Source organism: Rhineura floridana, chromosome 22, assembly GCF_030035675.1.
Source record: "Rhineura floridana isolate rRhiFlo1 chromosome 22, rRhiFlo1.hap2, whole genome shotgun sequence".
Lineage (NCBI taxonomy): Eukaryota > Metazoa > Chordata > Lepidosauria > Squamata > Rhineuridae > Rhineura > Rhineura floridana.
The window spans coordinates 6,675,444-6,687,937 of NC_084501.1; the positions used below are offsets into that span (position 1 = coordinate 6,675,444).

The window sequence follows — 12,494 nt, forward strand, 5'->3', positions numbered from 1 at the left end:
TGAGTAGGACTAGCATTGGGTACAACCCTGTATCTTGCAGTTATTCCTACATGCTGGATACTTTCCAGTCTTGGCCACTTGCCCCAAAAGGAACTCCAGCCCTCTGCAGTGCCCATAAACCCTCACACACCCCTTACCAATTTGTAACCAGTCCATTTTCTCCTGCCATTTGTCATTGATCTCCTTGCGCCGGTCCTGCAACTGGGTCAATTTCTCTGCAATCTGAGCACCAAAAGGAGAGAAGGATGCGGAGGGAGGGAAGGAGGGAGGGAGCTCAGTTGACTACATCATAAACCAGAACCTTTTGATTAATCTGAACAGTGGGAGATTCAGGACAGACTACTTCACACTGTGTGACTGTGGAAATCTCTACCTAAAATACAGCGACAGGCACCAATTTGGGTGGCTTTCAAAGGGGATTAGACAAATTCATGGAGGAGAAGGCTATCAAGTTTATTAAATTAGGCATGGCACGGAGAAAGTGGATAGAGAAATGGTTTTCTCCCTCTCCCACAACACAGGCATCCAATGAAGGTGAATGCTGGGAGATTCAGGACAGGCTAAAGGGCATCTTGGTGCAGCGCATAATTAAAACTATGGAATTTTCTCCCACAAGAGGCAGTGACGGCCCCCGACATCAATGTCTTTAAATGAGGATTAGACGCATTCATGGCGGGTGAGGCTATCAATGGCTACTAGCCCTGATGGCTGTGCTCTGCCTCCACAGTTGGAGGCGGTGTGCTTCCGAATACCAGTTGCTGGAAACCGCAGGAGGGGAGATTCACTGCTGCTCTCAGATCCTGCTTGCGGGTTTCCCCTGGACAGCTGGTTGGCCACTGTGAGAACCGGATGCTGAATGAGATGGGCTTTTGGCCTGATCCAGCAGGCTCGTCTTATGTTCTTCATGGCTAATGACCATAATGGCTACATGCTATCTCCAAGATCACAGGCACCATGCCTCTGGATTCCTGTCACTGAGCAACAATGGCAGCAAGTGGCTATTGTGTTCACGTTTTGCTTGTGGGCTTCCTGGAGGTGTCTGGTTGGCCACTGTAGAGAACAGGATGCTGGACAGGCCTTTGGTCCGACCCAGCAGGGCTCTTCTTGGCTTCCTATGATTATGTTATTTCACTGGGGATCAGGGCGAGCATCTCAATGTTGGAAGCTGCACTGCACTGCAGCCAAACAGGAAAGGGGCGTGCTTAGTAGCAGAGCGTTGCATATAGGAGGTCTCCGGTTCAACCCCTGGCATCTCTAGGGAGGGCTGGACAGATTTCTTGTCTCCTGAAACCATGGAAAGTCCCTGCCAGTCAGAGTGGGCAATACTGAGCCAAGAAGACCAATGGCCTGATTTGGTATAAGACCGTTTCCCTACACTCCTATTTAAATCAGCCCCTTATTCATAACCACAAGGACTAGAATCTTACTTTATTTCCAGAGGAGGGTCTATAGTTCAATGACAGAGCACCTGTTCTGCACACAAGAGATCTCGGGTTCAGTTCCTGACAGTGCTATGCTAGAAGGGCAAATAGCCTGACTTGGCATAATGGCAGCTTCCTTGTGTTCCCTGACAGAGGAAAAACTTCCCTGACCTTTAACATTTGCATGGATGCAGAACATTTTAGGAGGGTAAGCTTGTCATCTGGCTGCGATGCAAAGGTGAGGAACTGCCAAAATTGAGCCATAGGCCTCATCTGCACCTTACATTTAAAGCAGGATCATACCATTTCAAGCAGTCATGGCTTCCCCGAAAGAATCCTGGGAACCCCTCACAGATAATTTTATTTATTTATTAAATTTATATCCCGCTCTTCCTCCTAGAAGGAGCCAGAGTGGTTTAACCATCTGTCCCTCTTCCCAGAGAACTCTGGGAATTGTAGCTTTGTGAGGGGAATAAGGGTCTTCTAACAACTCTCAGCACCGGTTCTTTTTAGGGAAGCCATGACTGTTAAAGCGGTATGATTCTTCTTTAAATATAAGGTACAGATGTAGCTCTGGTCTCTTGCTGCATATCTTCAGGCTACCTCAGAGGGCTTCTTTGGTTTAACTGAAGGGCAGGAGGGGCTGCTCTTCACCTCTTCCTATCTGAAACTGAATGAAACATACCTGAGCTTTAAAAAGTGCCTAATTCTAAAATCGGGAGCCCTCACCCCCCCTTTCCCGCAGAACGAGCAACAGCCGTATCAGTTCAGAGGAGGCCTCCTCACCTTGTCGGAGGCATAGTGTCCCATGGCCAACAAGTCGTTGCCCATGGCAACACAGGCATTGAAGCTGTCAGTCCGGGCCTCAACCTCAGCCTTGATCCCTTGGTGGTTCTTGATGACCAAATCCGCAGCTGATACGTCCCTGTGGGGCAAAGGAGGGCATGCAGGAGACGTTGGCAGGCAGGCTCTCCCCTACAATCGAATTTGAGGGCAGGAGGTGGAGATTTGGATGGGAGAGCAGGGCAGGCCGAGACACCAGAGGGCCCAGTCCGGCTTCCGTGCAACTTTCCGCATAGACACATCTGAGTAGGACGACTCATGCCCATCTCCCCTTACCTGGGCTTCTCCTGGGCATCTATCTGGAGGTTGACACCATCCATCCAGAGCAGGAGGTCGCGGACCATGCGGAAGAAGCGGAACTTGTCGACGGTGTCGAGAAGGAGGTGCCGGCGGCTGCTGCTGCTGCTCAGTAAGTCGGACCAGGCCTCGCTCACAGACTGCTCGTGCCTCCGGATGTCGTCTGCCTTCTCCCCCGCGTAGGCCTTCTGCAGCCGTGCTGCGTCGTCCTGCACCTGCTTCACCTGCCGAATCAAACAAGCCACAGGTGGGTCACGGCCGCTCAGCGGCAGGAGTGTCTTAGGTGCTCCCGCCTTTGAGCTAGGCAGGGGCGAAGGACGTTTGCTGTTTGAGCACTCCGGGTGGGAGAGACTTCTTTGTGGAAAGAAGGGTAAAAGGGGTTATAGTATAGGACAGCCTTTCCCAACTAGTGGGCCACCATATGTTGTTGGACAGCAATGTCCATCTTTCCTGACCGTTGGCCATGCTGGCTGAGGCTGATGGGAGTTGTGGTCCAATAACATCTGAAGGCACACTAGTTGGGAAAGGCTGGTATAGGATGATCAGTAGCTCTCTCAGCTAAAAACGATAATTGCCTAATTGACAGGTATTCATGGAACACTTCTGTGCATGGTTGCTAAATATAGTAAAACTGGCTATTTTGGTTCTGGTATGTTATTGTAATAGGAAATAAAAACAAAGGGTTCTAATTCCCTCCCCTTACAATTAGACAGGCTCCATCTCTGTTACCTTTTCGGCACCCACTGAAGACCTTCCTCTTTCAACAAGCCTTTTAAGTAGAGACCTTATCCCAGTCCGCGTCTGTGTTGGAAATGCTTTTTAAGGTGTTTTTAAAGCTTTTTTTAAAAATATATTTTGAAATACGTTTTAATACGTTTTTTTAAATGTTTTGTTTTATTATATCTTAAAGTCTGTTTTTAAGATGTTTTAGAGTGTTTTTAGTGTTTTTGTTTGCTGCCCTGGGCTCCTATTGGGAGGAAGAGCGGATATAAATAAATAAATAAATAAATATTCAACTAACTTTTACTCAGAATAGACCCATTGAAATTAATGACCATAACTTAGACCGATTACATTCAATGGGTCTACTCTGAGTAAAGGTTAGTTGAATATGACCCAAAATAATAAGAAATATATATATATATTCAATGAATTAAAACTCCTACTCATTGTTGGGAGGAATATTCCTCCCAACAATGAATAGGAGCTTTAATTCATGAAACTGAAACCTTGTGGACTAGTCACTTTTGCAGGCATCATCATAGTATTTATTTATATATTGCTTAATGCCAAAATAAGCCTCTAAGCAGCTTACAAGTATTAAAAACAGTTGCACAATCATTAAAATATAAACATCCCATTAAAAACTGCTTCACCCTTTTCCTGGTGCTCATCTACTTTGCCTCTGCCCAAGACAAGACCCTGGTTTTAATCACCCTCCCCAGTCCCCAAAACGCACCTGGGTGCTAAGCGCCTGGATGTCATGTTCATAAGTGCTGTGCATCCTCTGCATGGCCTCGGCGGTGTTGAGGTCCCGCCCAACTTCATCGGGCAGCTGCTTCTGCTTGTTCTGGACCTGGCTGAGGGTTTCGCGGGCGTCATGGTAGAAGCGGTGCAACTCATAGGAGGCTGCCAACATCTGGCTCCGGGTGTCAATGAGCTCCAGGAGGTCTGCCCAGGCCTCATTCAGACTGTCCTTCCACTCGGCAATGGTGGCGTTCTCAGAGTGACCGGCAGAGATCATCTCGTCTGCCAGCCGGTTGACACTGTCCACCCGCTCCTGGCCGATGGTGCTGGTGTCACGGGAGAACTCCCGGAACTTGTCCCGTAGCATCTATAGGGAAGAACAGAGCACTGCAAGGGTCATAACGGCTGGAAACAAACCAGAGTACGAGCGGCCAAGGCCCTTCCGTTATCCAGGGGCAAAAAAGGCAAAGCGACCATAGCTGAAGAGATATAGCGACTGCTTTGCACGCAGAAGATCCCAGGTTTGATCCCCGATATCTCCAGTTGAAAGGATCTCAGGTAGTAGGGGATGACAGAGACCTTTCTCTACCTGAGACCTTGGGGAGCTGCTACCAGTCAGAGTAGACAATAGTGGCTAGATGGGCAAATAGTCTGACTCTGGAGCAGGCAGCTACCTATGTTCTTATTTAAATCAGACTTCTATTCGGAAGCACGAGGACTGGAATCTCACTGAGAAGGGCTGTAGCTCAGGGGCAGAGAACCTGCTAGGCACGGCAAAAGGTTGCAGGTTCAATTTCCAACATCGATAGGATTAGGAAAGACCCGTCTGAAACACTGGAGAGCCGCTGTCAGCCAGTGTAGACAATACTGCAGTTTCCTGTGTTCCTTTTTTTCTTAACGCAGAACGCAGCTACCTTGAGAATCTCAGTTTTCATTAAAAAAAAAGATCTGGCCGTTATTAAAGAAACCACAATAGCAAGAGAGGTGGCTAACAAGTATTTCTAGGAGCTGTGAGCGAGGAGACCACCGAGTTCCTCGCTTTTTCTCTGTGTCTAGCAGAACCAGAGTGAATTATGCAAAACAATAAAGAACTACCTGTATAGCAAATCCTGCAAAATAAGAGAATAGTACAAGTACAGTAATGCACCATTCATACAGTATCGTAAATGGTGCATTATTTGCACAATTGGTGCAGAACTAGAATCGCTGGGATGCCCTGCTCACTCTCCAGCCATCCAATAAGGGAAAAGATGAGATCTGAAGGGGTCTTTCCTGCCTCTGGAGATGTTAGGGGTCACTCAGGAGCGGGAGACCCACCGTGACATGTTCGTAGTCCTGGCCAAGCTCATGAGAAGCAGCCACCACCTCCCGTTCCGAGATCCAGTGCTCCAGGTCATCCACCTCTCTCTTCAGCTGGCAGAGGCGGAGATGTTCCTGCAGCTTGGCACGTCGCTCCTCAGCCAAGTCCTTCAGGCTGGCATAGAGCTTGTCCACTTGGCCCTGCCGGAGATTGATCCGCTCACTGCCAGAAAGGGGAAAGCAAGAGGAAGAGCCATAATCCGTGGATGCAAGGAAAGCCACTAGGTTGGGAGCCAGTTGATTAGCCCACCAATTTTTCTCATTTTGCATGGCATTCCAGGCTCCCTGATTGGCTTCCAGCCCCACACTTTAATTGGTTGTGAGCCACATATAACCAAAGCAGGGTCAACCTGTTTCTAAATTGCTGTAGCTCCCAATTAACTACCAGGCTGGGTTCAAGGTGCTGGTACTAGTATACAAGCCCCATACAGCTTGTGACCATGATCCCCTCCCCAAATCGCCTCATTTCCTACATACCGAACCAATCACTGCATCTTGTAGGAGAGGGCGTCCTACAGATACCATCCAATCAAGGAGGTCCATTCGGCACAATGTTGGAATCTGGTCTTTAGTGGACAGCACCTACCCTTTGGAACTCCCTCCATTGCATATGGGAACACCCAGATAGGCCTTGGGGGCCCAGCAGGGAGCCTCATGGCGCATGTGGGAAGGGGCTCCACATCTGTCTGGGTAAGGGGTATGACAAGGTAGGGGTCTTCCTTACCTCTCCGGATGCCCGTTGTTTACCATATCGCGGCTCTGGATAGAGAGCTGGTGGATGGTCTGGGCATAGTCTTCCAGAGCTTGCTCCATCACTAGATGCTTCTTCACCATGGCCTGAGCAATCAGTTCATCCTGGGGAAGAGAAGGAAAAAAATCGTTTAATTTTAATAAGAATTGCAATTTCATTAAGGAGGAAAGGAAGGAAAGGAAGAAAAAAAAGTTCTCTCACATTAACAGAGCACTTGAACATCTATACATCCATTTAGTTTACACATATAGATCAATTTATGCCATCCAAATGTTGAAATATGCATCCAGACAATATTGGTGCTTCTAGAAGGTACACTCAAATGTAGCAAGGGTGTTTAGGTCATCAAGCCATTGCATAATAGTTGGTGGGTATTTGTCCGTCCAGGCTCAAAGTATGAGAGTCTAGGTGACCATTAAGGCATGTAAAGTCTATTCTTGTTGCCCTGAATTTTTAAAAATTCTGTCCCCTCCAGAAACTAGGGTGTGGCAGAGGCAAAACAGTAGCAGGGATAAAAAGGAGGAAACAGGCAACATTAACATTAGAACCAGAGTTGAGCCCTCTTATTCCACATCAGGATTCAATCCTGAAACATTTATGTGAAAAGAAGAGTTCATCTGGGCAAGAGCAGAATGCCTTTGCCCCTCACTGTCATGTAATTGCAACCAGCCTATGTACATCTGGGGTTGGATGGTGAATCACACAGACTTGACTTCTAGGCATTCCCAAGTCCTGGAATGACTTTTAATAATCACAAAGGACAATCCCAGAGGGGATTTGCTTCCGGTGGGAGACAGGGGCTTAAGCACAGCTCTTTGGCTTTACCCTCACCCCTGTTTTCAGTGCTCAGGCCTGGAATGTGTGACGCAATAAAGACAGAAGAGATTCTGCAGATGTGAAAACTACCTTTGTTTCCTGTCACAATCAACTCCCACACATCTAGAACTAGCAAAAAGGGCTTCAGGGTGCAGCTTCCAGGCAGCCCTTGAAACGTATGGCCCAGGTAAGGATGCTGGAGGAATTCAGTCTTTGTGAATTCCAATACAAACTAACGTGCAAATCAGAAAATAGCTATTGTTTGGATTTCACACCTCTCCAAATGTTGCAATACAGTGAATCAAATGCATTTTAAAAGTTTATACTTTTGTTAAAATACATTCAGAAACACTCATTTAAAAGAATTGTCACAGGTGGTTTTTTAAATGCAGAATTGAAACAGAATAGGTTTATGAATGAACACATGCAAAAACATGGCACAGACCAGAAATAGACTGATCTGTCCCTCCCTAGACCCAGGTGTATATCCCCCCCTCACTCTCTCTCTCTCACACACACACACTCACTCACACACACACACACACACACGCATGCACGCTCGCACACACCTTGGCCTTCTCCTCCGATATCATATGCAGCTCCTGTTCCCCCATCCAGGCCTCTGCCTCGGCAGCATCGAAGTAGAACTGCTGGGCCATCTGCGCTTGCTCCAGGCGCCCGTGCCGTTGCTCCACCTGGCTCTGCAACTCCTGCCACATCTCCTGCAAGGCCTCCACACGCCCCTGCAGCTCCGCTTCCAGGCCGCTGCATGCCAGCCCCTGCCACCTCCCCTGGATGTCGTTGATTCGCGGCTGGTGGCCTTGGATCTCCTTCTGCAGGGTCTGCAGAGTATTGGAAAGCAGGAAGAAGAGCACAGAGTCAAAAATCACAGCCACATACTGCGGTTTTTAAAAATATATATTTTTATTAAGTTTACAATTACGGAAGTCAGTATTACAAATAAATAAACCGTCATAATCCACACTGTCATCCACAGAGTAGGGAGAAATAATATACACCAATATCAAAAACAAAGGTCTGTATAGGAAGAAAAAGGTCTATCACAATTCATTATTTATTATACTTGTTCAGTTTTTAGTAACAACACATTCCATTTTCTCCCCCCCCCTTTTTTTCTCTCTTTTAACTGCCACAAAATATTGTGAGGACTGGTAACTTGGTGCCAAAATGGTCTTAATAGAGGCAGCAGGTGAGCCTCACCAGGGAGGCCATTCTATATCTGGGATGTCACCACCCAAAGGTCCCTTTTCCCTATCGGCCACCCAACTTATCTCTGTAGGTAGGGGAACCTTCATACAATCCAGCTCACAAGTCATTTAGGGCTTTAAAGGGTAATACCAGCACTTTAGACTTGGACCCAGAAATGGACTGGAAGCTGCTTACACACAGGCTGATAACCAGAGCTTGGAAAAGTTACTTTTTTTAAACTACAACTCCCATCAGCCCCAGCCAGCATGGCCATTGCATTGGGCTGATGGGAGTTGTAGTTCAAAAAAAGTAACTTTTCCAAGCTCTGCTAATAACTTTTGCAGGCTTGTTTGCAAGACTGTTTGGATTAGTCACATGGTCACCTAGCTTCATGATTGCTTGAGGATTTGCCAGCCTGGTGCCTTCCAGGAGTTTTGGACTACACCTCCCAGCCAATCTGGAGGAGCTGTAATCCAAATCAGCTGTGCTTACTGGTGCTAATGAGAATTTTAGTCCGAAACAGCTGTGCTGGGCGGGGCTGATGGGAGTTTGTAGTGTAAAACACATGGAGGGCATCTGCTTGGTGAAATCTGGTTTAACGAATCAAAATTTTAAGCCTGGCTGCCCGATCTTGTTATGTATTGTCACAAAACACATCCTGACAACTGGTTGCTCTTCCTGACCTTAGACCCTCTTAGACCTACATCCGACCTACCTGGTTTTTCTTGATCAGCAGCTGGACGGTGGGAAGATCTTTGCCGTGGTCAGTGGACACTGCCATGGGCATCCGTTCCTTCACCCACAACTGCAGGACATGAAGGGAGATGAAGGCTAAGAAAAGCGAGGAACTTCCATAGCAGGCACATTCAGGAGGACAACCCTCACTTTCTTACAGTTCATTCATTTTTCTTGCTACTTCTTATTATTTTAAATATTCCACCAGTTAAAAAAAGGGGGGGAATCTGGGGTTGCATGCAATATATGAAGATAAAATACACAACAACATTAAATATGTGTGTGTGTGTGTTTATCTCTCACACACAAAACATAAAATCAGCATAAACTTAGCCCCCACTAAGACCAATCCTTTAAAAAGTCTGTTTGCACTATTCAAGTACCGGATTCCTGCCTTCATCTATCCCAGGTGTGGGGAACCTTTGGCCCTCCAGATGCTACTGAACTACAACTCCCATCATCCCTGACCATTGGCCATGCTTACTGGGGCTGATGGGAGTTGTAGTTCAGCAACATCTGGAGGGCCGATAGTGCTATCTGAAACAGGTTGCTTCTCCTTGGTCAGTGGCTAACGTTTGCATGAAACACCCATATCCTCTCTGGCTCCACCTGTTCCCCACTCCTCTGATTCCCCCCACGACTCACAATTTCATCCTCCAGGTCACGGTTGAACTGGTGCTCTTCCTTCGAGGCAAAGAGCTTCTCGCAGCGTTCCCGGAGCGGCGCCCGCAGCTCTGTAAACCTGTCCTCCACGGCCCACAGCTTGCTGTCCACCTCAACGACGTTGGAGTCCTCCTGGCTGAGGGCTAGTGCCTGGGCTTTGAGGCCCTCCACCTCCTTCTCCCGCACATCCATCTGGTTCTCTAGCATCTGGGAGCAAAGGAGGAAAAGGAAAGTGGTGGGAATGCTGAAAGATCATGGGGTGTTGCAGCTTCCCAAACTGCATCCAGGAAAACAGGTCACTTGATGTCACGGTGACATCTGGTGATTGACAGGTGGGTGGCCCTGGAGATTAGGCCCACAAGGTCTCCCCATTTGGTCCGCAAAGCTGGTTTGGCCAAGCCATGCTCACCTGCCTTATCCCCAATGTCAGATGATCATCCACGTGGCAAAAACAAGCCACCTGACATAAGAACATAAGAACATAAGAACATAAGAAGAGCCTGCTGGATCAGGCCAGTGGCCCATCTAGTCCAGCATCCTGTTCTCACAGTGGCCAACCAGGTGCCTGGGGGAAGCCCGCAAGCAGGACCCGAGTGCAAGAACACTCTCCCCTCCTGAGGCTTCCGGCAACTGGTTTTCAGAAGCATGCTGCCTCTGACTAGGGTGGCAGAGCACAGCCATCATGGCTAGTAGCCATTGATAGCCCTGTCCTCCATGAATTTGTCTAATCTTCTTTTAAAGCCATCCAAGCTGGTGGCCATTACTGCATCTTGTGGGAGCAAATTCCATAGTTTAACTATGCGCTGAGTAAAGAAGTACTTCCTTTTGTCTGTCCTGAATCTTCCAACATTCAGCTTCTTTGAATGTCCACGAGTTCTAGTATTAGGAGAGAGGGAGAAGAACTTTTCTCTATCCACTTTCTCAATGCCATGCATAATTTTATACACTTCTATCATGTCTCCTCTGACCCGCCTTTTCTCTAAACTAAAAAGCCCCAAATGCTGCAACCTTTCCTCATAAGGGAGTCGCTCCATCCCCTTGATCATTCTGGTTGCCCTCTTCTGAACCTTTTCCAACTCTATAATGTCCTTTTTGAGATGAGGCGACCAGAACTGTACACAGTATTCCAAATGCGGCCGCACCATAGATTTATACAATGGCATTATGATATCGGCTGTTTGATTTTCAATACCTTTCCTAATTATCGCTAGCATGGAATTTGCCTTTTTCACAGCTGCCGCACACTGGGTCGACATTTTCATCGTGCTGTCCACTACAACCCCGAGGTCTCTCTCCTGGTCGGTCACCGCCAGTTCAGACCCCATGAGCGTATATGTGAAATTCAGATTTTTTGCTCCAATATGCATAATTTTACACTTGTTTATATTGAATTGCATTTGCCATTTTTCTGCCCATTCACTCAGTTTGGAGAGGTCTTTTTGGAGCTCTTCGCAATCCCTTTTTGTTTTAACAACCCTGAACAATTTAGTGTCATCAGCAAACTTGGCCACTTCACTGCTCACTCCTAATTCTAGGTCATTAATGAACAAGTTGAAAAGTACAGGTCCCAATACCGATCCTTGAGGGACTCCACTTTCTACAGCCCTCCATTGGGAGAACTGTCCGTTTATTCCTACTCTCTGCTTTCTGCTTCTTAACCAATTTCTTATCCACAAGAGGACCTCTCCTCTTATTCCATGACTGCTAAGCTTCCTCAGAAGCCTTTGGTGAGGTACCTTGTCAAATGCTTTTTGAAAGTCTAAGTACACTATGTCCACTGGATCACCTCTATCTGTATGCTTGTTGACACTCTCAAAGAATTCTAATAGGTTACTGAGACAGGACTTTCCCTTGCAGAAGCCATGCTGGCTCTGCTTCAGCAAGGCTTGTTCTTCTTTGTGCTTAGTTAATCTAGCTTTAATAATACTTTCTACCAGTTTTCCAGGGACAGAAGTTAAGCTAACTGGCCTGTAATTTCCGGGCTCCCCTCTGGATCCCTTTTTGAAGATTGGCGTTACATTTGCCACTTTCCAGTCCTCAGGCACGGAGGAGGACCCAAGGGACAAGTTACATATTTTAGTTAGCAGATCAGCAATTTCACATTTGAGTTCTTTGAGAACTCTTGGGTGGATGCCATCCGGGCCCGGTGATTTGTCAGTTTTTATATTGTCCATTAAGCTTAGAACTTCCTCTCTCGTTACCACTATTTGTCTCAGTTCCTCAGAATCCCTTCCTGCAAATGTTAGTTCAGGTTCAGGGATCTGCCCTATATCTTCCACTGTGAAGACAGATGCAAAGAATTCATTTAGCTTCTCTGCAATCTCCTTATCGTTCTTTAGTACACCTTTGACTCCCTTATCATCCAAGGGTCCAATTGTCTCCCTAGATGGTCTCCTGCTTTGAATGTATTTATAGAATTTTTTGTTGTTGGTTTTTATGTTCTTAGCAATGTGCTCCTCAAATTCTTTTTTAGCATCCCTTATTGTCTTCTTGCATTTCTTTTGCCAGAGTTTGTGTTCTTTTTTATTTTCTTCATTCGGACAAGACTTCCATTTTCTGAAGGAAGACTTTTTGCCTCTAAGAGCTTCCTTGACTTTGCTCGTTAACCATGCTGGCATCTTCTTGGCCCTGGCGGTACCTTTTCTGGTCTGCGGTATGCACTCCAGTTGAGCTTCTAATATAGTGTTTTTAAACAACTTCCAAGCATTTTCGAGTGATGTGACCCTCTGGACTTTGTTTTTCAGCTTTCTTTTTACCAATCCCCTCATTTTTGTGAAGTTTCCTCTTTTGAAGTCAAATGTGACCGTGTTGGATTTTCTTGGCAATTGGCCAGTTACATGTATGTTTAATTTAATAGCACTGTGGTCACTGCTCCCAATCGGTTCAACAACACTTACATCTCGCACCAGGTCCCGGTCCCCTCTGAGGATTAA

General features: G+C 46.8%; 1 protein-coding gene across 3 annotated transcripts in view; it reads right to left on the minus strand.

Annotated features, from left to right (window-relative positions):
• SPTBN2 (spectrin beta, non-erythrocytic 2) overlaps positions 1-12,494 on the minus strand; it is a 100,099-nt gene that overhangs the window by 22,238 nt on the left and 65,367 nt on the right. For all 3 annotated transcript variants that reach the window (XM_061606662.1, XM_061606664.1, XM_061606663.1), the window contains 9 exons: positions 9,544-9,768; positions 8,879-8,968; positions 7,524-7,796; positions 6,112-6,242; positions 5,346-5,550; positions 4,021-4,395; positions 2,541-2,785; positions 2,208-2,346; positions 138-222 (listed from right to left, as the gene is read on the minus strand). In XM_061606662.1, the coding sequence (XP_061462646.1) occupies positions 138-222; positions 2,208-2,346; positions 2,541-2,785; positions 4,021-4,395; positions 5,346-5,550; positions 6,112-6,242; positions 7,524-7,796; positions 8,879-8,968; positions 9,544-9,768 (1,768 nt within the window). The remainder of the gene's footprint in view (positions 1-137; positions 223-2,207; positions 2,347-2,540; positions 2,786-4,020; positions 4,396-5,345; positions 5,551-6,111; positions 6,243-7,523; positions 7,797-8,878; positions 8,969-9,543; positions 9,769-12,494) is intronic.